This window comes from Astatotilapia calliptera, chromosome 23 (assembly GCF_964374335.1).
Source record: "Astatotilapia calliptera chromosome 23, fAstCal68.1, whole genome shotgun sequence".
NCBI lineage: Eukaryota > Metazoa > Chordata > Actinopteri > Cichliformes > Cichlidae > Astatotilapia > Astatotilapia calliptera.
This window is the reverse complement of record NC_137443.1, coordinates 8,053,638-8,078,661: the sequence shown is the minus strand read 5'-3', so window position 1 is coordinate 8,078,661 and position 25,024 is coordinate 8,053,638. Positions and strand designations below refer to the sequence as shown.

At 38.2% G+C, this 25,024-nt stretch overlaps 3 protein-coding genes across 5 annotated transcripts in view; 1 reads left to right on the top strand and 2 right to left on the bottom strand.

Annotated features, from left to right (window-relative positions):
- Positions 1-818, top strand: part of osbpl1a (oxysterol binding protein-like 1A) — a 32,152-nt gene extending 31,334 nt beyond the window's left edge. For all 3 annotated transcript variants that reach the window (XM_080297386.1, XM_080297387.1, XM_026158020.2), the window contains one exon: positions 228-818. In XM_080297386.1, the coding sequence (XP_080153512.1) occupies positions 228-330 (103 nt within the window). In that variant the 3' untranslated portion in view covers positions 331-818. The remainder of the gene's footprint in view (positions 1-227) is intronic.
- On the bottom strand, positions 367-20,502 carry lama3 (laminin, alpha 3). The gene is made up of 38 exons (XM_026158014.2): positions 20,199-20,502; positions 18,776-18,889; positions 18,483-18,595; positions 18,310-18,393; positions 18,114-18,217; positions 17,444-17,488; positions 17,204-17,358; positions 16,966-17,076; positions 16,646-16,754; positions 16,249-16,419; positions 14,762-14,958; positions 14,567-14,683; positions 14,344-14,495; positions 14,101-14,239; positions 13,916-14,015; positions 13,713-13,829; positions 13,449-13,619; positions 13,210-13,361; positions 10,958-11,164; positions 10,717-10,865; positions 10,441-10,603; positions 9,500-9,627; positions 9,263-9,413; positions 9,050-9,154; positions 8,825-8,958; positions 8,477-8,594; positions 7,032-7,166; positions 6,804-6,946; positions 6,604-6,711; positions 6,372-6,492; positions 6,177-6,283; positions 5,846-6,026; positions 4,735-4,884; positions 4,481-4,640; positions 4,270-4,397; positions 4,087-4,180; positions 3,885-3,995; positions 367-3,781 (listed from the first exon to the last, which is right to left on the bottom strand). Exons 1-38 carry the CDS (start codon positions 20,391-20,393, stop codon positions 3,636-3,638), a joined length of 5,085 nt encoding a protein of 1,694 aa, XP_026013799.2. The 5' UTR covers positions 20,394-20,502; the 3' UTR covers positions 367-3,635.
- A 132-nt stretch (positions 20,503-20,634) lies between these two features.
- Positions 20,635-24,692, bottom strand: cts12 (cathepsin 12). Its single transcript, XM_026158767.2, has 8 exons — positions 24,581-24,692; positions 24,118-24,263; positions 23,869-23,988; positions 23,498-23,662; positions 23,195-23,416; positions 22,940-23,108; positions 21,924-22,029; positions 20,635-21,830 (listed from the first exon to the last, which is right to left on the bottom strand). The coding sequence occupies exons 1-8, from the start codon at positions 24,678-24,680 to the stop codon at positions 21,731-21,733; spliced, it is 1,128 nt and encodes a 375-aa protein (XP_026014552.2). The 5' UTR covers positions 24,681-24,692; the 3' UTR covers positions 20,635-21,730.
- Positions 24,693-25,024: the final 332 nt, after the last annotated feature.

Below are 25,024 nucleotides of genomic sequence, written 5' to 3'. Positions count from 1 at the left end.
CACTGTGTGTATTTTCTATCCAGATATGATAGAGACAAATTTAATAAATCCGCTTTTCCTTCCACCAGCATGGCAGCTCCTCTTAATGGCACCAAATGCAATTACTCAATCACCCCATCTTCCCTCCGAATCATACATTTCTTTCTCACTTTCTCTTGTTTGTATTCAGTTTTGGCTCGCCCTGCTGGGATCTATGAATGCTGATATTTCTGTGATGTGTTTTTTAGGTGGTTTCAACAGGGGCAAAATCCCCACACCAGTTCCCAGGACTGGCTCTTCTGTGGTGGATACTGGAACAGGGCCTACAGCCAGATGCCGGACATTTATTAAAGGACTTTCTCTGCACAAAGCATGAACTGTTTTTATTGGAAAATTACAAGACCAAGCAATATGAAAAAAGTGTACTTAAACAGTGTGGCCTTAATCTACTTTATGGAGGTGAAGCTGTGCAGGAAATGTTTGACAGTATAGCATTTGCATTGACTTAAAGAGGTTTTTCTTTAAAATGGACTTTTAGCACAGTGGATAGGGTTTGTGATTTTTACTGTCCACCTGTCTTCTTTTAAATATTCATAATAGTGTTTTGTCTCCAGTTGTATATCTGTATATACTTTCCATAAATCCAGCCGTCAGTGACCTCATGTTATTTACATTCGCTCTGGACTCGCATTGCACTCGAAAACCCACTACTCGTCTAATGTGGATTGTGATTATTTTCTCCTGTATTTTGCTTTGTGAAGGAAAAAAGATTACAGAACAAAACCCACTGTAAATTTTCTGTATTAGTCTCAACCTTATAAAGATACATTAAGAACTGACTAATATGATTTTTTTATTATTTGTGTTTATTTTTTTCTGACTGCTGAAGACATGGATTGATATAAACCATGAGCAAAGCCTCAGTGATGGCAGTTTGGCCACTGTGATTGTGTTTTGAGCCAGAATATCCATATTTAGACATGAGGGCGAAGTCATGCAAGCTTATTGAGCAACTGACTGAGCACAGAAAAGAGACTAACATTAAAAAAAACAAAAAGAAAATAATTTTACTCAGCAAAAATTAAGATTTTGGGGGGGATGGGCCACAAATACAGTGCAGTCCAGTTCAGTGCTTCAACTTGAGCAGAGATGAAGCTTTCTACAGTGATGGTCCACAGCCACCTGTAAATAAAGTGAACACACACATCTAATGCTAGGCCTCAACAGAATCTGAATAGATAGAATAGAATAGAATAGAATTCAACTTTATTGTCATTGCACATGCACAGGTACAGGGCAACGAAATGCATAGATGGATATTTAATAAATCGTGCCCCCATACGGTTACTTTAAGGGGAAATTAAATGTTGAGGATAGAACTGTCTTTTCTACAAGTCTGTAAACATGTTTATAGCTGTTGTAACAGTTTATTGGGTGTGACTCACTTTCTCTTTTTTGGAGGCAGCCAAGTGACCATTAGGCATATTTTGGCATTTCCACATTGGCAGAGCTTAAGGACCATTCACACAGGAAGCAACTATCAGTAAATAGTAAACAGACTTGTTCTTATATAGCACGTTTCTCCTCTGATTCACTCAAGCACTTTTTCTATGCTTAAGTGCTTTCTATCTAAGATTCACACACATTCATACTCTGATGGATGCGGGCTAACGCCAAGGATATTTGACTGGAGCAGCCAGGGATCAAACTGCAATCTTCCAATTAGCAGATGACCTGCTCAACCTCCTGACCTACAGCCACCCCATAAACCATAGCAATTTGATGACATCCAGCAACTTTAAGGGGCAAAATAACCACTGACAACGCAAACTGGGTGGGTCCCAATACTAGAACTGTACTATACTAATTCACAATGAACTGTTATTTGTTAAAAGTCATCTGTTGCCTATATAATAATCTATTTGTAACCCTAATTGATTAGTCATTTAATGCAGCCCGCTTGAATGTGTAGTAATTTACATATTGCACATTTAGAATAATTTATGACTATTTCTTAGACATTTAAAATATTCTGTCACTCATTTAATGACCTCTATGAGTCACTTCTAATTAGCCAACCATTTAAAGTTTCACATGCATATTGATGAACTGCAAATATATCAGAATATACTTACATTTATATTTATATCTGTTACACATTATTGTAATTGACTGCAGTGTTTAGTATCATTTAAAATAATCTGCTGTACATTTATTGTTATTACTTTTTATGACATCTCACTTATTTTAAACGTAGAGCAGATTATTAGACATTTAAAGTGATCTTATTCATATTTTTCGTAATAAAAGTATAACTACACTATAAATAATAACTATATATTTTCTTCTGTACTTAGTTACCCACTCTCTATGTGTGTGAACTGTATAGTAATATCAAAGGGCAAAAATAAAAATAAACAAAAAAGACAAACTTCATTTCATATGACTTGAGCAGCTTTACAGTGCACTTGAATTACAGGGCAGAATACAGTCTTCAAGCCTGTGTGTGCTAACTACCACTACTGCTACAGACAGAAAATAAAAAGCAATTTGTGGGGGGAAATCCATCCATGTCATTCACTTGAACCTTGACACCTTCAAGTTCTTGGTAATGTTTTGCTGCCATCACCAGCTGAGAGTAAATGTGAACTAACACCTCGCATTACATGAAGGGAAGCACTCCATCTATTGGTCAAACGTAGGGCAGAATTAAGGCTATTAGTATGAGTAAGGTGCGTGTGTATGTAATATTTACCTTAATTTTAAACACGGGAATGAACTGATGCTGTTTCTTATGGATCCTGTCTGTTCCTATACTGATTAATAAGGTTTTGTGTTAATGTGAAGCGACTGATATTGCGACAGATAAATATATCAGATGTTTAAAATTCATTCATCTATTTTCTCCAGTGTATGGAAGTCAGGGTCATGGTAATGCCGGAGCTTATCACAAGTGTCATTGGGTGAGAGGTGTGTTGCACTGTGGACAGATCACAGAGCTAACGCAGATAGATAAACATCCATTCACACTCACGCCTGCAGCCAATTTAGAATGACCAATTAACATAACATGGATGCCTTTGGAATGTGTGAGGAAGACAAAGTACCTGGTGAGAACCCACACAGACATGGGGAGAGCATGCACACTCCATGGGGAACAGCCACAGAGTCTCGGGATTCAAACGCAAGACCTTGCTGCGAGGCAGGGTGATTAGCGCAGCTAATAGATGGGATTGGGGTGGATTTGTTTAAAATCCACTGCTAAATTTATGGCAAATTTTGCTGTTGTGCTCTTAGATGGTGTTGTGGCTGCATTGAACTGAGTCTCTATCAGTTTTCTCACCTTATTGGTGTTCTGTGGGGAAATAAAAGTAGACCGTAACAGGTTTTCAGCTTCAGGGCGACTATTTTAATATCAATGAGTCTGGAACAGTGTAGGGAGAGTAGAAAATAAGCTTGCAGGTGATTTACAACTCGCTATCATGAGTTTGGCGTCATTGCTTTGTAATGAGCAAATATCAGGAAAACATTCCTGTGGTGGAAAAAAGGAACTGAAGCTTAGAGAAATACAATTCCGTTAGATTGGAAAAATTGTTGCTTGATTTCAGCCTAACTAGGTTTACTATTCCCATCCCTGTTTGTAATGATGTATTTCATTAGTTTGCGGGGCATCTGTTGATGCTCACTGGACCGACCACTCTGGAGGCTTTCGCAAATGCAACCGGCTTTCCATTAAGCTTCACATTTCGCAAGCAGCCCACAAAAGGTGAAGGCACAGGGGCTCCATTTTGATTTGTTGTCCCTAATTCAGGAAAGGAAAAAGCACAAAGAGATTCTGATCAGATTATACGACAAAAAGCTGAAACTCTCTGAAAGATATAATGCCCAGCGGTTCATGGATTTACCCCCAATGTGAAGCGATTCCAGGGCCGTTGAATATGACGTGGATTTGGGGCCTGCTTTCTCCTTGGACACGGAGTCAACCACTAGTTGGAATGCGTTCCTTTTTTTGGAGACTGAGAAACAACAATAACAGAAGAATTTTAAAAGCACAACTATCAACATGTGACTCACGTTCTTGAATGTTTTTAATACACGATGTCCTACCTGTAACCTCGTGAAATTTTCCATCACAGAGGCTTTTACGAGGTGTTACTGAGACACTAACAGCTCCATTACCATCATTTGCTTTGACGCCCACCTGGTAAAACATAACATATTTTGTCATCTCATGCAGCTTTTCTTTTGAATTGCTGCCCAATTAGCTGTCACAAGAGCGAGAGGTTTTACCTTGTTTTCCATTAAGAACACATTAAGGCTGGTCTTATCACTTTGAACGTGGAAGAGAAGACCCGTGAGGTGTTGAGGGCGCAGCTTGAAGGACAACAAAAAGTGCGAGCCAACGGTGAAGTAGTTATCTAGAATAGAAATGTTCTTTATGAGTGTGCGGATGATTGAAACACATCAGCAGCATCAAGATTTTTGAAATACAAGGCCAAACCTAAGACGATGTGACCGCCACCAAAGTATGTCCCTTCCTCTGCAAGCCCATGAAAGCACGGTAAGGCTTTGTGGCTCACCTCAGCTGCACCAACAAATACATCATTCATTTTGAATTCCCTTATACAGCTGATAACACTGTCTGTGGGGATGTTGTGTCCCTGATAAAGGACAGGAAGAGAAAAGAGAAGCCGGTCAGTGTGCAAACAAAAAGATGTGGGAAAATATTTGCCATAGCTTGAGTCTGATACAGACTTTAGTGTTTTTGCTTTTTGTACCAGCTCCCAGATACACAGGGTTGTGCAGGTCTAAAGATGATCCCTCATTGTTTGGTAAGCGGCCATCAGTCACACGGATCCCATCAACCAGAAGATGAAAAGTGCTGTTCTCCACGCTGAATTGAACCTGCGCACACGCAAACAAACTCAGCCATCCACAGAATATAACTTCACCATCACTGTGATATGATTGTGATATGACACACAGATATGAGAAAAGAATTACTACATTTTTTCCCCTGCATATTAAGAGTTATGTCCTGATTGTTTATGATAAAAGTGATTTAGAAATTAGTTGTTCCTCCTGTTTTCCATTTATGCTCCAACAAACTTTCAAAAATCAGTTCCATTATGTAATTGCCCACTATGTCATTATTTTTTTTAATGTATTTTATATATTTTGTATATATATTTCTTGTTAGCGGTGTTTGAATTCCCATTGGAAGCTTTCTGATATCAGTAATTTTCTTTTCTGCACCATTTAAATCCTTAACGCTTCATTTTGGCACTGCCCGTTGTTTAGGGAAATAAATACATTTACTTTTTGAGAAGAATAACATATATATTTTCTCTGCCTGTGAGACACTTGGGAACAACAAAAAACAAATTGGTTTTTGTTGTTGTTAATTTTGTCATCCAATCAAAGCTTAATTGGTGCTGCTGTAAAGGTTATATTTGTTTGCTCTAATGAAAGATACCTGCTGCCCAGCTGCCAACAGTAGTAATATTAATTATTGTTTTTCTTTATTATTTTTTTTTATTATTTATTTTGTTTATTCTTTTAGTTTTGGTTACCTTTTTTTGTTCCATTGATCTCCTCTTTAGAGATATCGTCTCCTCCCTCATGTTTCTTAGTGTTTGCCTTTTTCCTGTGTTTCTTTTGCTTCTTTGTTCAATCCAATTAGTCTGACTTGCATTTTGCTGGTTTTCTAGTTTTCTAGTTTTATCCTACTGCTGATAAAATCTATGTGAGATAAGCAACCGAAATTCCCATATATCTGCAACTGTTCCTTTGAAATCAGGAGTCCAATGTTTAGAGCTTTGCTGCTTTTATCACTTAATATTTGTAATGAGACTTGGTTACAAACTCTATGCCAGTTGCCATCATTGCTCTTCTCCTTGTGCTGGATGATTCTGTTTTGACCAAGTGACATCTTGATCTTGCCGTTGGCCATGTACAGAGCCAGGAGGGGGACGGCTCCTCTTCCTGCGACATGGAGGATGAGCCCTTTGGACGATTTGGTATTGATATCAAGAGAGAAGTGAGGCCTGAGACACATGAGAACAAGAACAAAGTCCCTTTAAATGTTTATGAATGAATTCACAGCTGGATGAAGGTTTGACGAGGCACTCTAAAGGTTACCAAACCAAACCAGTCATGGAAAATGCCATTATAATTTTCAGGTTTTAGTATTTTACCTATAATTAAGGTTTTCTTGTGGGAGGTTGTAACTGACCCAGCTGTCTTTCTCATAGAGTTGGTATGCTCTCTGGGGTCTACATTGACTGCCAGCTGGAGTCGTAATCTGACACACAGCAGAAAAATGACTGCTGTTACTATGTCATTATCCAGCAATAGGGGAGCTGAAAAAAATAATAGTTTGATGTGCTTACAAGGTTGTGCGTCTGGGGCCTTTTCATTGTGGAGTGCGGTGGGGGAGGCTGACTGCACTGACCAAAGATAATGTCTCCAGTTTGCGATAATGAGCTTAGATCAGCAGGTAAAATACTCGGCCTGTGTGAAATGAGGAGATTTTGTTTCATCAAAATTGAATCGTGTTATTGTAATAAACAGATATATATTGTGAGATATATTATAAAGCAACTGAAAGAATGTATAACAAACCTGCTTGTATAAAGATTAGCAATGCAGCCTTTGAATTTTCCTCTTTGCATGCTGATTTGGTCTGAATGTGCCGGACTCACATTTACATTGTCAATGCTAAGCAGCAGCCTGAGAAAATCACGACAACATTAGCGACGTGCTGATTTTAAATTTTAATTGCAATAAAATCCAGGTATCAGCAAAAAGCTGACAGATCTTACCCTGATGGCTTCCCCACTGCAGACACGTAATGCCAGACTCCATCATTATACCTTTCATTTGACCTCAGGGTATAATTAAAACTATAAAAAACCACAAAGCCATCGTCCAGGGACAACTGGAGATTGTGGACAGGTTTGGAGCCCTGCAGTGAGAGTACTACTAAAGTCATCTTGATATTTTCCTTTTGATTTTCTTTTAAATCAAAAAGTGTGGCACACGAGATTTACCTGAGAGCCGCTCTTCAGAACAACGCCCCGCTTGCCTGTGCTCCTGAAGCCTAATGAGACTCTCACTGGCTGTTCGTCCCAGGCAAACAGAGAATCGACAGAAAGAGCCGAATTCAATGTAGCTGCACGAACACCCTATACACAAGCCAGAAACACACTAGTATTAGACCCCTGTGTCTACAGGCTATTCATTTAGTGTTTTAAAGCTAGACAGAGATTGACTTTTGAAATAGGAAATGTCACATTTTTCCACCTACAAATGAAAAGTTAACTTTTTAAGTAATAAAGCGCACTATTGTTGAAGTTGAATACACTACTATATCCTTAATGAGTAACCACTGGCAACTAATTTAAGCCCGTGACAGTTATATTATTTTAATATGAATATAAGAAACAAACTGCTGCTACAGTCTTTTTTCCCCTGTTATTTCCAGGTAGGTGTGATAGCTAATATTGGCCACATCATGCTACTGACTTCATGATTATTCTTCACAATAACGATTGGTTCATCATGGTTTATGGATTTGTTAAGTGAGGGGTGTCTCTGACTGGAAAACTGAGATAAGGGGTTTGTCAATCACAAGGTACCTTGCCGTGAAGCGCCTCAATTAAACATCTATTTTACACTTAATGGTGCCATAATTTTCAAAAAGAACACGCTGCTATGTTACATAAGACACAAAGTTAATAAGGCAACAATTTGATGGGGTACTGAGATCTAAAAGTGAGAAGTAAGTACATTTGTACGAGCAGGTACAAACACACTAACGAGGAGTTTTCCTCCTGCTGTGCATTAGAAACTAGGCACATTGGAAGCACCGCTGCACAGGCATCAATTCTCATACTTAGATACTTAATTGGGCCATAATTTTAAAAAGGAACACTCTGCGTTATTATATAAGACACAAAGTTATCAAAACAACAAGTTCTTGAAGAGCTAAAATGAAGTGAGAAGTAGGTACAATTTCTCATAAACTTTTTAAAAGTCTGACTAAGGAGAATTACCCCCCTGCTGTGCATTAGAAACCAGGCAGGTGCCGTGCACTTCTGCACTGGCTTCACTACTCAGACTCTGCGGTTAAGTCCATCTTTTATTTAAAAAAAAAAAAAAGTTTCAAAAAGTCTATCCTCTGATCATCTGAGAGAAATTTTAATGCAGATTTGTAAATGGTAAATGGCCTGTATTTATATAGCGCTTTTACTAGTCCCTAAGGACCCCAAAGCGCTTTACATATCCAGTCATCCACCCATTCACACACACATTCACACACTGGTGATGGCAAGCTACATTGTAGCCACAGCCACCCTGGGGCGCACTGACAGAGGCGAGGCTGCCGGACACTGGCGCCACCGGGCCCTCTGACCACCACCAGTAGGCAACGGGTGAAGTGTCTTGCCCAAGGACACAACGACCGAGACTGACCGAGCCCCGGACCGAGACTTACCAGTGAGGAGACTGGACATCCACTGCTGACACCTATTGTCCTGTTGTACTCGACAATCTCAGCATCTGCTTTCAGGTTATCCACGCATCCCCTGAGCGGTGCAGCTGTGATGTTGTGTCTGAGATTCAAAGGCAGACAGGCTCATAGAAAAGGTCAGTTTGATTAGCTGATACTGTTTTCTTCTAGACTACTCAACACACACATTGGCACTGGCATTTATATGTCATATAGTAATGGTCATGAGAGTGGTTTGATTTTTTTGTAAGTCTTTCAGTAGGGAATTATTTGTTTCCCTCCCAGAGGAAGCTGAGTTTGACATGATTTTAAAAGCATCGTGTGTTGCATTACCTCTCTCTGAGCTCTGCTGGAAGACCCCCAATGTAATAACTGATGTAGTCTGTTTGAATGTGATCTGTGGAGACCGTATTTTGCCCATAGTACACAATTAATTTATCTGCAATGGCAATTGCAAACTGCGTGTCCTGAAACAGGAAGCATATGCTTAGAAAGGCATGAATTTAACAAAAAGACTTTCAAGTTTTTTAAAGTAACTAATTGTATTGTTGTTCTTACAAACAGAGACACTCTTTCAGCACTCCGAAGTCTAATCTCTCTGTCAGCTTGTTGACCTTGTAGCACAAGGAAGCCTCTCTCCACAAACACACAGAAAAAGGACTCCTAAAACAGAAGAAACACATGAATTTTAAATCTTTTTTTGTTTGTTTTTTTGTTAAACATGCAGTTATATAAGTGCTTCAAGCATCTATTCAAAAATTAAAATCCTACGTTGTTTCCAATGTAGAATAACAAGGCATTTGTTTCTCGGCTGTTTGTGTGAAATCTGAACAGTCGCCTCTTTTTCCAGTCAGGATCCTTTATGAACGCCATGCGGTAACCTCTTCCTTCATAATAATCAGACACCTCTTCCTGTGCAATCCTAAACACATAATTTAATCATTATTTGACCTTTTCTAGTCAACACAATGTCCGACCTTTATTTTTAATTTTTTGTTTTATGCTTACTTCACAGTGTGCTGTTTTGCATCCATATTGACAGCATGTTTGAAGTTAAAAAGGCAGACAGGATTATCATTCAGGTAGGAGAGTTTTATGGCTCCTCTGTACTTGGGGTAACGCAGCTCCACTGGAGGCTATGAGAACAAAAGAGGACTGAAAATTGGACTGAAAAAGTGAACATGTCATTTACTAATGCAAATGATTTTGTTGAGTACACTCCTGTTCTCTAGGGCTCAGAAGCTCTAAGCTATTTTTCATTAACCCATTCCCACAAAAGGATGATGACAGACTGTGATAGGGACTTTGTATTTCAACTTCTTCACAAAAAGTACCTTTCTCACTAAATTGTTCAATTTCAGTCTCTGAATAAGACTGTTGTATGTCATTCATGCAGTCTATGGAACCCTATTTCCACAAAACAAATATTGTCATATATACTATAAAACAGTGATATAATATATAAAATCAAATCCATATCAAAATTGGGAGATCATGGCTTCCATCAAAACACTTCTTTCAGCATCAAATAAATTCCAAATAGTTTTCAAAGAAAACTTAGAAAATCATGCAATACGTTGAGTTACCCCATGAGTCAAAATCTTGACAATAAACAATACAATAAACCTTTTTCCGTACTTTTTTCTTTACTTCTTCCACCCATCAAGTCAACTGAAGCTGTGTGTGCTGGAAACTAGTTTTTATATGTTAGCTTTTCCTTTATTTAAAACCCATTATCTTTGGCTAAACAAATGAAAGACACAGTGTCTAAACTTTCTGTGTGCTTGCTTGTGTGTTATACAAAAGTTATCATTGCTATTGCAACGTTTACAATTTTACACAAGCTTATTAAATGAGTTTGAATTGGCTTTGAGTCGTCTTTCAACTCTCTACCCCTTTAAACACTATAAATTTGCAGGCAGGATGAAATGAAAGCAGAGACTTATTACAGTGAAGTAATCGGGATAGCCCCCCACGTAGAAAACGACACTGCCTGGATCCAAGTCGAAGACGCCTGTCATTGTGTTTGGGAGGTTACGTTTAGGAGGGAGACTGACACGCTCCTTTGACGTGAAGTTCTTTGTGACGTTCACTTCAGCATCCTGGTAAACCCTGCAGGAATTGTTGGCACGAAGATAAGAAACATTTTGGTGACATCATGTAAACTTTCAGCTAGCAAATCCATGTTCATTTTAAAATACACTTCTACCATATGTACTCAGTACCTGTGGAAGATAACTCTGTCAACGGCTGAGGAGTTCACGCTTCCGAGTGTTATTTGGCTGGTTTCTATCTCATGAACCACTCCACCCAACTTATAGACACAAACCAACACAGTGTTTCTGATAGCCATTCCAATGTAGTCTCCAGAAGCCTAGAAATGTAATAAAAGAAACCTAAGGTATATTAAAGAAAAAAACAAAAAACTACATCATGCTTCCTGTGTAGGCCGGTATGCACGCTCACATTCTTGCTGCCCAGGTAGAAAACGAACAGGTTGGCATCTCTGTGTTCATCCTGGTGTCGTTTTCGTCTCACATCAGACTTAGCCGGGATTTTGTGATGCCGATTGAGGAGAAGATCGACAGCTGTAAACGCTTTAATGTCCTCAAGGTCTCTTGGAGGGTGAAGCTCAATGTGGCTCTTTCCATTGAAAGTGGTGCCAAGAGAGAGCTGTGACAAGAGACGGTAGAAATCGTGTGTGTCACAAAAACAGATAATTTATGTGTTTTTAAAAAATAAACTATTGTATTCATACATTTATTATTTTATTTTTACAACTTAGGGGTAATGGAAACAAGGTTGCACTACTTTGAGTTCTATTTTTGCTCCACCAACTCAAGCAGAATTTCTGGTTTTTTTGGTATTTCCAATGTGAATGTTTGCATCAGAGTTACTAAATGAAGCAGCTTTCCACATGTAAATAATTCTAATGTCACCATCCAAGTAGTAATTCTAGCTGGTAAAGTCTGTTGATTTCTGAAAGGTCAGACTCAGCAAAAAAAAAAAAAAAAATGTAACCAAGTATATTAGCTTTTTGACTCAGCACCAGCATTTAAGGCCGTATTGTGTTCAGCAGATTATCTAAAACTTCCTGAGAGCAGTCGCATGTAGCTGACCCTGTAACCTGGTTGATCCTCCAGACAACAGATGTCAGTCTGGGCTGTGCAAAAATTTAGTTTCCCATAGCTGGCAGCCTTGTTACTCCTGATCAGAGGGGAAAATACTTTCAGCTTTGTCTATGAATCAAGCCAAAATACAATCCAGCTATCATGCTCTGTCCTCCTTTCACCAAAAACAAGGGAAATACTGAAGATAATCTCTGCACACTCCAAGGCCAAATGAATTCTCTTTGGATAGTGCTTACATAGCACTTAATATATAATGTGTTAATTTGAAACAGTCTTAAGCAATATATTAGTACTTTTGAGAGTTTATAATGACTCTTCTATATTGTCAATGCTGATCACTCATCTGTTCTTATATTACTTGATCTTACTGTTGCATTTGATACAGTGAATCATGAAATATTAATTTCCTATCTTCAGCAGTGTAGTGATATCAATGGCACTGCTCCAAACTGATTAAAGTCATATCTGATTAACGGTTCTTTTTCCAGTAGGATTTGTTCTAAAGCGTCCACTTTGACCCGTGGAGTACCACAGGGGTCGATTAAAGGCCCTATTCTGTCTCAGGCTTCATACCTTAATGTCATGTAAAGAAACCTGGTGTAAATTGTGATTCCTCTCTGAAATTAAAGACAGATTAAATCTGTCACTATAGCTAGCTCCTTTTAATAATGAAAGTCAAACCTCTTGTTTAGTTTATTAACCTTTAATAACCTTTCATCATATTATTATGTTTTCCTAATTGTTGTATCGATTGTTGTGCAGCACTTTTGTCAGGGTCTGCTGTGCTTTAATGTGTGAAATAAATGAACGTCCCTTGACTTGAAAAGTAAATTGCAAACATAATAAAATATCTGTCTCGGTAATAGCAGGTAACACTTTACATTAACAATCATTAAAAAATTGTAAATATCTTGTAATTAGATCAAAAGTTTGTATTATTGTTTTTGCTCGTATTGTTAATACTCCTGTTTGAGTTACTTCCTGTTTTATTGAATAATATTTTCTTTGTGATCGTTAATAACATCCTGCTTCCCTCTATTTTCTGTGCCACTTTTATTCAACTAGTTAATCACTCGCCCCAGCATATGTACCACCTGTTGTTCATTTTTCTGTTGCCACATGGTCTTTTAATGTCTTGGAGTCAAGCATTTAATTTAGTGCAATTTTTTGTGACATGATTTTATTTATTTATTTATTTTATTCATTTTTATTATTTTAAAGTTTTTTTGAGAAGTGTGGATTTTTTTAATTAGTTTTTTTATTTCACTTTTGTGTATTTGTTTGGCCTTTCTGAGTTATTTGATTTTCTTGTATTGCATTTATTAATGAAAGCAATGCAATACTGTGAATTTTTACATTTTAGCAGTGCTAATTTCTCTTGAAAACTTGAAGATACCTGCAAAGAACCATGAAGCTGAGGAAAACTGCAGACACAGCCGACAGCTTCATAAGGTTCAGTCTGCAAGCTACACATTTCATATGCACACTGTACTGTCATACACTGTGAGGCTGTTCCAGCTTTAAATCAAATCTGACAAGTCAATTAAGAAATTAATAGGAAAGATGAAATTAAAAAGAAAATGTTACCCTATTAACAAAGTTTCTTGTCTCCTCTATTATGTCCTTGATTCTCTGGATGCTTTCTGTCATGTTTGGGTGAGGTGACATCCTCCTACCAAGAGCCTTGACTTCTGCGAGCTTGTCACTCATCACAGGGAATGCTTTGTTGAAGCTTTTTACTTAAGCGGATAAAATAACAACACATAAAACCTTTAAATGACTGTATTTTAATTGCAAGAATATGTTTAAGGAATTTAAACACTTACCAGCCTGGTCTGCATCTGTCAACATGTCATTTATATTCACACTGATATTGGTTAAAGTTATTCTTCCCACTTCCTCGCTGATATTTCTCAGTCTCTCTTTCACACTGCTGACTGTAGCGTTAGCATCAGAAGCAGCAGTTTTCACAGACACTATCAGTGCCGCTGTGTCATCTGAAATACAAAAGAAAAACTATCATATGCAGATACAATAACTAATTTGACGTTTATTTTCTGATCTGCATCAATTCCAAGTGCTCTACAAACCTCTTTTGATCTCTTTGAGTTTGTCACCGATGGATGAGGTGTCGATTCTCAGTGATCTTCTTTTTTTCTTTTGTTTATTTACACGATTCCTGTGAGCATTTACTGTACGTGACACCGCTGTTCAAAAGAAATTAGAACACCTTTTCATTTTGCACATTCAAACTCAATATATTTGTCTTGATACTTGTTTTGTTTTTACATACTTTTAAGGTGACTTTGAGTGTCTCTGGTTTCCCTCCATAGATAACTTGAGTTATCTTTCAGCTGTTCAGACCTGCTGATCAGACCTCCCTTCTTCACATCCTAATTTATCATTCAAATATTGCATTAATATTTTCTATAAACACGTAGATTTTTTAATAACTCTTACTAACAGCACTGAAGTTACCTTTAAGGTTTGATCAGCAGCCCTTTTGGACTCCTTTGCTGCCTTCTCAGCCATTTCTACTGCCTTAATGATGCTGTCATAGGCCCCTATACCCAGGAGGCTGACCAGTGAAGTGCTGTTAGTAGCGGTATGAAGCGCTCTGTAACAAAATCCAAGATGGTCTATTATGTTAAACAAGAAACGGGGCCCAAGCTAATCTAAATCTGCCTTGCTTCTTTATTTGTTCTTGGGATTCACACTCACTGTTGTAATTCTGTCACCACTCTTTTGAGCTCCTTTGCATGCTCCTCTGCCTGGGCTATAGCTTCCACCTCTGCTATTTTTAAACTGTTGTTTAACTGCTGAAAGTGTTCCAGCTTGGCACCATCCAACTGAGCTGCTCGCTTCTCAAATTCCTGCAATTTAAACAGTAAACTTTAATGCAAAGTCCAATACTTTTGAGAAGTTATAAAAAGCTGCTTATTACTTTTTTAACTTCCTTAAGTATCGACAAATTGTCAGTAATGTTCTTTAGCAGATCTTTAGTCATTTCAGTCCCAGGATGGAGAGTGCTTTGTTCTTTATCCAGCTGAGCTTTAAGATGCTGGAAAAAGAAGAAAGATAAAACAGTGTGTCATCAGAAATGTATGACATGGCCAATGAGAGCTTTATTTCCCATTACCTGCAGCTCCTGTAGGGCAGTACGACTCTTGAGGTTAAGACCCCTTGCTCTGTCAACTCTGTCCTCTGCATCCAACAGCAGCTCGCCCAACTCTCTCACAGCAGAATGTGAGGCCATGAGAGAGTCTCCACTCTGAAGCAGGATGAGTTGTTTCATTTCTGCAGCAGCTATCATGTCGTTGCTGATTAGTTCTAACACTGAAGAGAGTATGCAAAATTTAGATATCAGAGTTATTTGATATTGGCCACAGAATGTCTTCTAACTCTAATTTTGACAATTATATTTTCATTAATTATGAAATTATTAATCTGCAGTTGTGTTTCTGAAATGGTTTGGCTGATTGTTCATGTCCTCTGTTCTGTTTAAAGATCTGAGACGCATTCCTGCCACTACAGTTAGGTCCATATATATTTGGACACTGACACAAGGTTTTATCATTTACTGAAACATATTCCAATCATAGTTACATCATGGACTTGGACATTATCTGTAGACTCAGCTTTCATTTGAGGGTATCCACATTCAAATCAGATGAAGGTGTGGGCAGTTTCTTCATACTGTCATTATCAATTAAACAGAGAAAAGACCTGGACTTAATTTGAGGTGTGATGCTTGAATTTGGAAGATTTTCCTGTGAAGATGCGGTCAGAGGAGCTCTCCATATCTTTTTGTTCAACCTACTGAACGAAAGCCAAAGGCCTGCACTTCAACTGCATCTGAGTTGTTTTGTTGGAAATCATTGTTGTAAAGTACAGAACTAAAATTGGAAAAAAGGTGTCTCTGTCCAAATATTTATGGAGCTAACTGTATATCTGCCACATATTTGTGTTTGCTCTGGTTCAATAAACGGTGAGAGCCTGGGTCACATACACTATGGGAGTCAAAACTATCTCCACATCCAGACTATTTGATTTGCACACACAGATTAATCTTGCTGCCAGTCAGTCAAGAGTGGAGGATTAAAGTGAGAATCACCCCAAATATGGAAGTATAGGTTAAACCAAGGAAGTATACTGGGCCTGATGTTTTCATGAGAATAATTCTGCTATCTGGGCATAGATGGATGTATCGACCCATTCGGTATAAAGGTACATGCTGGCTACTTAGCCTAGCATAAATACCGTAAACAAGAGGAAGAAGAGAACATCTGTAGTGTGTAAAGTAGTCACCTTTTTAGTTATTGGTGGGTATTTGTTCCTATTTCCATTTGATTTCAGCAGATATGCTGCAGTTTCATTTTTAGCAAACGGACATGCCAGTTGGTTATTTCTTAAAATGTCAATTAAATCTTTATACAGTCATTTTTATATAAAAACATTAGTGAATTCTCAACTGGTGAAAGGGGGTTGGTCTTTGTGGAATAATTTAACATGAAACACAATGTTTGTATTTAAAATACTAAATGCCAATGTGTCCATTTTCAGCCCCACTCTCTCTCCTCATAAGCATACTGTAATCTCTATGCTCAAGGAAAAAAGATCTCTAACATTTATGTGCCTTCTCCTGCTCGCTTCCTGCTTTGTCCCTCTGAGCAGTGCAGCCTCTCTTTCTCATTTCCTGCATGATGCGCTGAGCTTCTTCCATCATCCTGCCTTTGTCCTTTTCAGAGAGAGAAACTGAATCTTCAGGTTTCGCCTCAGTTAGCTGCTTTATCAGATCTGACAAGAGGAGAGACAGTGCTGTTAAATGATATAGCTGAGCCTGATGCCCACTTTGACATAACAGGTAATTCGGTTTCCTTAACAAGTGTCACAAAGTCTTTGGCAGGAGAGGCAGGAAAGGTCTGCTTGTACCTGATATCACTGAGCAGAAATTATTAAAGTTAGGAACACTCCAACTTCACGCTGATAAGACCACATATATTTTCATATTTCAGAGATGTACCTTGTATTGGTGTGAGAAGACCTCCTGTTTTAAATAGATCTTCTGCCTTTAACTTCGTTTCATTTGCAGACTCCAAGGTCTTCTTCAAATATGATGTAATGTCAAGGTTCTGGTAAAATTTTGGAAAATATTTAAATATATTTAATAATAAGCCAACATAAAGAGCTGGGAAAGCTCCCTGTGGGTTCTCTGTCTTTCATTCTATTTGGCTATCCTCTACTATTCTAATATGAGTTTGCATTTACAATTAAAAAGGAAAAATTATCAGTCTCTTGGATGAGTTACATTTTGATTAGCATGGGAAAATTCACTCCAGGTACCTCATCACTCAGTTGAGACAAGTCATATCTGTCAGCAGCCACATCTGCTTCCAGCTGTTCAACCTTTGGATCCAGGAGTCTCACAGCAGTACTGTGCCTCCCCATCTGTACCTAAGAAACATTAGATAAGAAGTACTTTGAACTTGGATAAATGTTGCTGCATGATCTGAAATAGCAAATATTCTCAAGGGCAGTGTATTTTCTCAGAAAAACACCTATTCCCTGTGTGAATCGCTACCTTTGCTTCAGATATGTTAGCCTCCAGGTTGTTCAGAGTAGATCGTGATACAGGACTATGACTGATGTTCTGCAGCTGCTGCTTCAGCCAAACCAGATCATCATCCATCTTCTCCGAGTCCACCAGCAAAGTGTAAGTACAGCTGTCACACTCTGCTGGTAAAGGCAAGATGAAATGTAGTGAGTCTTAGTTTTATAGGTCAAAACACGACTGCAAGATGAACTTTCAACACAGACTCACCATGACAGTGATCCCCACAGTTACTATTACCAGATGTGATGCACTCTGTTGAAAGGAAAAAATAGTAAAGTTGGATCTCATCACATGAAGGCCACTTTAGCTTTCATATTAGCCCATGTATGCAAATCCATATATGGAGATACAGGCTACAAAAATATACAGTAAGTATAAGTAAGTTGTAGGAAATCAAACAAACAACAAACAACCAAAAATACATAAATAAATAAATAAATACAATTTCATTTAAAATGTATATATACAATAATATTAATTTTATGCCTTAAATAACTAAAATTACATCAAGAACATGTAATTAAATTAGATGCTGAGGAGCATGCCCGAGAAATATGAGAAGAATTGAAAGCAGACCTTCATTAAAGCAAAATAAATTGCAACCAGACACTCTGTACCCATGGAGGTCATGTTTAGTCTCTCACAGCTCAATGACTACAGACACCGTCCTTCAGCAATGTTTTCACTCTATGTTACTGAGTGGTGATTTCCTCAGCTGTATTTGTAGACTATACATTACAGATGCATTGCAAAGTGAACCTGGAGAAAACATCGGTGCACTTCTGGCACAAAGGGATTGAGATCTTTTTTTTCTCAATGAGTAATTATCTATTTATTCATTACTTATTATGTATTTCTTTATTGCATAAATAGTCACCTCCAGTCAGAGAATCACACATGTTCAAACCATTCTTCTTGCAGTTGCAGGGCTTGCACATGCCCCCATGCACCATGGGATTGCCATAATAACCAAATGCACATCTTAAAAGGGGGAAAAAACACGAGAAAAGTAAATAAGTTTGAGGGTTGGGGCGTTTGCTGCAAAGATGAAGATGCAAATGATGTACGGTTACCTCTCACATCTGACTCCACTGTAACCATGTTTACACAAACATTCCACCACTCCTGAGCCAACATCGAGGCAGGCCAGTGCAAAACTAAAACAAAGAGTGAAGGTCTTCATATTCACGCAAAACAAGGAAAAGGAAAGCTGTGCAGGAAGAGTAGGACATAAACAGATACTGACTTGTTCTCTGTAAAGGGACATGGACAGGCACGACAGGTTCTGTTCACTGGATCTTCAAAATAACCCTCCTTGCAACATTCACAGCGATTTCCTGCAGTGTCGAACTGACATTTCTAGAGGCCAGTTAGATCAAACAAAAGAAAAGAAACATGGTTTCCATCTGGCCCAGCAGCGTGACTACAAATGCTACAACACTGACATCTGCTACAATATTGTTTCTCAGCAGCAGAGACATCACTTGTATCTGAGTAATTATTGTCTTTTTGTGTGTGCATGTGTGAGTCAGCACCCACCACACAGTTCCCTGTACGCTCATCACCCTCATCGGAGAGCCCGTTGCAGCTGCATGGCACACACTGGCCCCTGTTCGGTCCGGCCCACTCTCTGTAGAAGCCAGAGCTGCACTTCTGTAATGACACAGCGAGATGAACAGTCGACTATGGGGCGATTAACATAATGGAAAACTCCAGGGGTGCTTGACCTACTTTAAAGTAATGCATTACCACAAATCAATCATTATACAAGGTGTAAATGCAGTTCCTGCTGTAGTATTTGCTGTAAAGTGCACTGTAAGAAAAAGTCCTAATATAAAAGTATTTTACAGTTTTGATCTGTTCTTCTAGAATATCATTAAATTTACATAAATAGACTGTGATTTCACATTTCAAATGTAAATTAATGTAAAATCACTGTAATGTAATAAAACATAATTTCCTTGTTTTGTAAATGTATTTGTCTGTACATATGCATATTTAGATTGTTAAAATACATTCACAAATGCATCATGATTGCACAAATATTTGTCCGTTATGTGAAGGATTGAACTGTTAAATTCAAATGTAATGCTATGGAAAAATATATAACATGATTCCTATAAACTTTGTTTACATCAAATAATTATTACTATTATTGCTATTTAGGGTGATCGTGGCTCAAGAGTTGGCAGTTTGCCTTGTAATCAGAAGGTTGCCAGTTCGAGCCCCGGCTCGGACACTTTCGGTCGTTGTGTCCTTGTTAAAGACACTTCACCTACTGGTGAGGGGCCGATGGTGCGATATGGCAGCCTCGCCTCTGTCCCAGGGCATGCAATGCATTATTATTTAAACCAACTGTTAACTGTATATTTCTGTACATTTAAGTATTATTATTCATATTGCCACATTCATTGACCTTGTTTATAGGTAATTTCATTGTTTGATCACATTAAAATGCTCCTAATTTAATGTTTAAAAGCACATGAAAAAGGCAAAATCCCATGTAAAATTAGGGCAACAAACTGTATTGTCATTACTGAAAATAACCATATTTTTATGGGAAAGTTATTTTCTGTTATTTCATGGTATTATTTTGGCGCCCCAGCTGCCGGAATATTACTGTTTTTCTAGGATTTTTTTTTTTTAACAGTGTGGTGTGCGACATAGAGATACGTATTGAAGAGCATGTGCATGTTGGAAATTAGTCTGCTCCAGGTTATTATATATCCAAGTAAAGGTCTGGTGAGCTTAGGATATCTGGCACGTAAAAAAACTCATGTCTGATAGTGACTGCACAAGAGTTAATAGTAGCTTTATATGCTCAGATCACAAAAACCGAGTCACTAAGATTTCTTGACCTTGTTTTCTCTCACTGCACATAATGTAATAACAAACAGTAGTATAGAAAATAAGAAGGAAAAACACAGTGAGTAACAGATAAGCCAAAAAGCAGCTGCATTACCTGAGTGGCAGCACCTGCTGTCTGGTTGCTGAAGGAAGGATCACAGAACGTTTTCCTGCTGTGCTGCTTCTGACGGATCTGAGTGCGTCTGTCATGCCAACACTTTGGATATTTCTGAGCAGAGGGACAACTTGGAGCAAAGCAGAGCAAAAACAAAGGCGCTGCAATGCAAAGCCAAGAAGCAGCCCACTGCATTTTAAGTCTTTCAATGAGCCCTGTGAGTGTATTAAAAAAAATCCTCCCTGCTAGGAGGGAGCTTCGACTGAACCTTGGAGCTTTTTGTGCGAGAGAGTTGCAGAAAAGCTGGATTGTATAAGTGACTGAGAGTGTAACTATATGTGTGACTTAAGATCAAAGTTCAGTGAGGTGTGGTTGCACACGAAGGAAGACGCAGTGTGTGAAATAAGTGACAAATGAATCTAGAAGAAATCACAACTTTTGAACTCATATGGAATATAGTTTATTAAAGCAAACAGGAGTACCAAAAATATCAAACAGAAACAAAAAAAACCACAGATGTAAAAGCTTTATTTGCACTCACTTTTAAAATAACCATTACATTTGTTCTGTTTGCTCACAGATTCTTGTTGAGGCCAGGCTCAGTTTTTTCTTTTTAGATTTTCAATTTTTTCTCATTTCAGCCTAACAAAAATAACAAAAAGTTGCAGTCTGGCAATGAAAGTTACAAATCAACTGTGACTAATATTGCTTACACAGGGTACCCTGATTTGCTTTATATGGTCTAATCTACAAAATCTATATGTTAGTGTGTATAAGGTAGCCCTTTAATCCATGAGGAAAGTGTTTATTGAGGTTACAGAACACAGGAGCCGAGGACCATTTTCCTACTGACTTCTGTACAATTTTGAGTTATTTTTTAAACCAGAAGAGTCGCCCCCTTCTGGCTGTTAGAAAGAATGGAGATTTTAGTTACTTTCACTCTGAATTCACTTTTCAGACTAAGAAACTACATCTATGTTTAACACAAAGTCTATGAATGAAGGTCACACAAAAAGGAGGGCAACAAAAACAAAACAAAATCCAGTATATGATGATATGTTGAGGGTGGGGGCATTACTGGACAGGGCAAAGGCTCCACTAATTTTGGACAACATCTAAAGGTTTTGGAGCAATATCGCCATCTAGAGGATGTCTGTTTCAGGTAAGACTTTGACAAACTACATTTTGCACATAATGCAACAGCAAGAGTTCAAATCTAAACTGGTCTGCTTCCAATTTAGTCCTATCAGCCAGTGAAAATATCAAAGGCGGCTCTAATCTTTTGAGTTGCTGAAGGTGACCCTGGTATTAATCACACATTTATTTTAGTTATTTTATTATATTTTTTTATTTACCTCACAAAGATGTCCCTGAGAGAAGCGACATGTTCATTATTAAAAGTTTTCAACTTTTCATAAACATTTACTAAACTGTCAGAAAGGTGATTTGGGCTGTATGAGCACTGACTGTTGATTTGTGGAGATGAGGTCCAATGGAAGAGCGTATCCTTGAGATTGCCACATCTTATTAAATCATAGAATAGGGTACAAGGCGTAGCTGGCGAGGCCACAAGCGTTTTGGCCATTCCGGACGATTCGCATAAAGCCGCCTTCACCCCAGCCAGTTCCCCAACTATTGGAGAAAAAAAAAAAGACATTTTTAGGTGAAGAAAAGTGGAGGTTTTGGTCAGATGCTATCTTTTTCTTTGAACAATATTGAACAAACCTGTTCTTGATGATCCAGTAGTCTTGGCCTTCTTGTGAGCCATAGCCGACCAGCAGCACTGCATGATTCAGATTATTGGGGTTGCAGTTGGGCTCGTCATATATTCCTGCAAAGGAAACATGAACCTACTTAACTGATTTTTGGAAATTTGTGGGAAGCAAAAACAAACTGATAACACAACAGTGACATAGAATAACCCTTAACTCAGAGAAGGAAAATTCTTAGTGACCAGTTGTTAGGGAACATTACTTGTGGTATTTCTTACTTTTTACATGGTGGCTTCTTATACATAAAATGCACAAATTTTTAAAAAATGAGGTCCTGTGAATGTAAGCTTTTTGCTTGGGGAAGTTTTTTTTATTCTGTGAAGAAGAGGATATCCTCGGTATGGCACAAAGCTTGGATTGTGAAAACTGATGAGCAACCCACATGCTCTTCACATTTTATGTTTGTGAGGTGTAGGCAACTCAGAATAAAGTTAACCTAAAGGGAATGTGGTTTTTAAGGGGGAGGCACTTAAATTGCACTTTTTAAAGGCAATTTATGAACCAGAGCACCAGTATAAGAGAAATGAAGCTCATCTTGAACCATCAATCATGCAGAGTTACTCAATTAGACTCCAAAAATAAAAAACATGAAGCTGAAAATTACCATAGTAAGTCCTGTTTAGCATTTAGTTCAATCTCCAACAACTCCTAATGGGAATTTCTGGGTCTTTAGTTACTAAAAGCTTTGTTGTGTCCCCAAGATAGTTGCTAACTTTGTTTGTCTGCTCACTGTTGCTGAGTATCCGATGGGATTATCAAAGCTTTTTTGCTGAAAAAAATAGCTGCCATACAATGAGAACAAAAACAACTAACAACAACAAAGTTGCACTTTGTCACTCTTTTCATATGTGGCTTAATGTGGCTTTGTTAATCTAAAAATTCTCATTATAGCAGCTCTGAGTTTAAAAAGTCCTCTTCTTATCAAAATCGACTTAAGATAACATAACTGTTATTTTTAAGGCAGTTAACCTGAGCTGTAGAACAGGAAGCTTGCATGATCTGCATCAATAGCAACTGTTATTGGTCCAATAGTTGCCAGAGCATCAGCCATAGCTTGCTCATCTCCCCTGGGAATGAACCTGTAGTCCCTGATGTGAGCAACTGCAAGCCTGCTGTCGTAGAAACAGGGCTGAGTGTCCTGTTAAGAGAAATAAATGTTAACCACAGCATGTCCGCAGAATTATTTACTTTTTTATGATGTAGGATAAGACAGCAGAGTCCTACCACTGAGGTGTATGGGTAGGTGTTTGAAGACTCCAGCCCGTTGCTGACCACATAGTCATAAGCATTGGCCATCCAGGCACCACTGCACCCATAGGTACCAAAGGATTTAGAACAATCCACTAAGTTTTGTTCGCTCAAGGATATCAGCTGACCTGTCTTTTTGTACAGCTGTGCCTCTATAGCTCCCGTAGTGCTGAAGGCCCAGCATGACCCACAAAAGCCCTGCAAAGAACATTTAAAACAAAGATCTGATTGTGATTCAGTCTGAATATACCCACTCATGTGATGGAGGGACAGTCTTACCTGATCTTTAACCTCAGTCACAAAACCCATGTTTCTGTAGTCAACAGCATAGCCATCTAAATGCCTTGCATTGTTACGCAGTCTTCGAGCTGAGACTTCTTTCCCTCTCTTTACAAACTGAGCATTCATCTTGGCACCTTGCAAAACCCGGTATTCTTGTTGTGTCTGCAAATGTAAAACAATTTTTGTTCACAGTATCACAGTATTCACAGTTTGTTACAGCAATTAATCAGACAATTCTTTTTTTTAAGGTCTTTGTGGAAAATAGTAGGTACATTTAGGAGCTGGTTAACTCTGGTTAAGTTCTTTGTTGAAACAAAACACTTCTACTCTACTACTAAATTCTACTAGAACAAAACAATACTCCTTACTAGATCTCCATATCTATTCATAGCCATACTGAATGACTTCATCCCCATGAGAAACCTTCGGTTGTTGTCTTCAATCAACTGCTTATTCTCCTCCCAGATGGCTCTCCTTTCCATGTCATCCTGATGGTTAACACAGGAAAAGCACACGCAAGAAAAACTCGAATAAATTAGAGAACATGTGGACTTTTCGTTAGAGAACATTTGCACTTATTGTTGTTGTGAGGATTTTAGATGTGGAGGCTGTCTCACTGATTCATCATAGCTTATGCCATATCTGCTTTTCCAGATCTCCCACTCAGTCGGGGCCTCCTCATCTGAGTCTGCCAGCACGTGCTGCAGGCCACTTAGCAGGACGGACAGCAGAGCAGCTTTCAGCAGAAAGCTGGCCTGCTGGACTAGAAGGACCAGAGCATTGCACAGTTGCATTGTGTATATGTATAATTCATCATATTTCATCATATCATGTTGAAAGGATGGCCTCATGAGCCCTCTGACTGCAACTGTATTATCAATCAAAAGAAAAATGGAAATCTAGTCAATATAAAAAGTGTTCTCTGAGCTTATGTTAGCTTAGGTTAGTTTCTTTAAAAATCAACAGTGAAAATAGACTTAAGGGATTTTATAGAACAAACCAACATATAAAAGAGACATATAACATTATATAAGATTAGTTGTTCTTTTGATATTAAACAAAAAGCTCTGGTCAGCTTACCTTCATGCATGTGAGTCTGTTTTGGTCCCATATTCTGAGAGCAACTCTGAACAGTGACACCGAAACAGACCTGCCTTATAAAGCTTGTCAGTAAGTACATGTTACTACTATACTTTAAGTTAATCCCTAAATCAACACTCATGACAGCAGCTGAGAAGGACATTAGTCAACAAAAATAAGATGCTTATCATGCTCCTCCTTGGCCATAGTGCTGTAATCATTTAGAGACAGCTAAAGCAGCAGTTGTGTAAATCCCTCAAATACTGGTTTATAATTGAGCACAACAACCGTCACATAACTGTGCAAAACAAACTGTGAAAGGGGAACTTTATCTAAATAAAAGTGCCAGTGAACTGATGTAAGAAAGCTGAGGGTAACATTTCTGCATTCAAGAGTGCATACAATAAACAGTAGTTAAAACTTAACCAAAAGCACAGAGCTTGC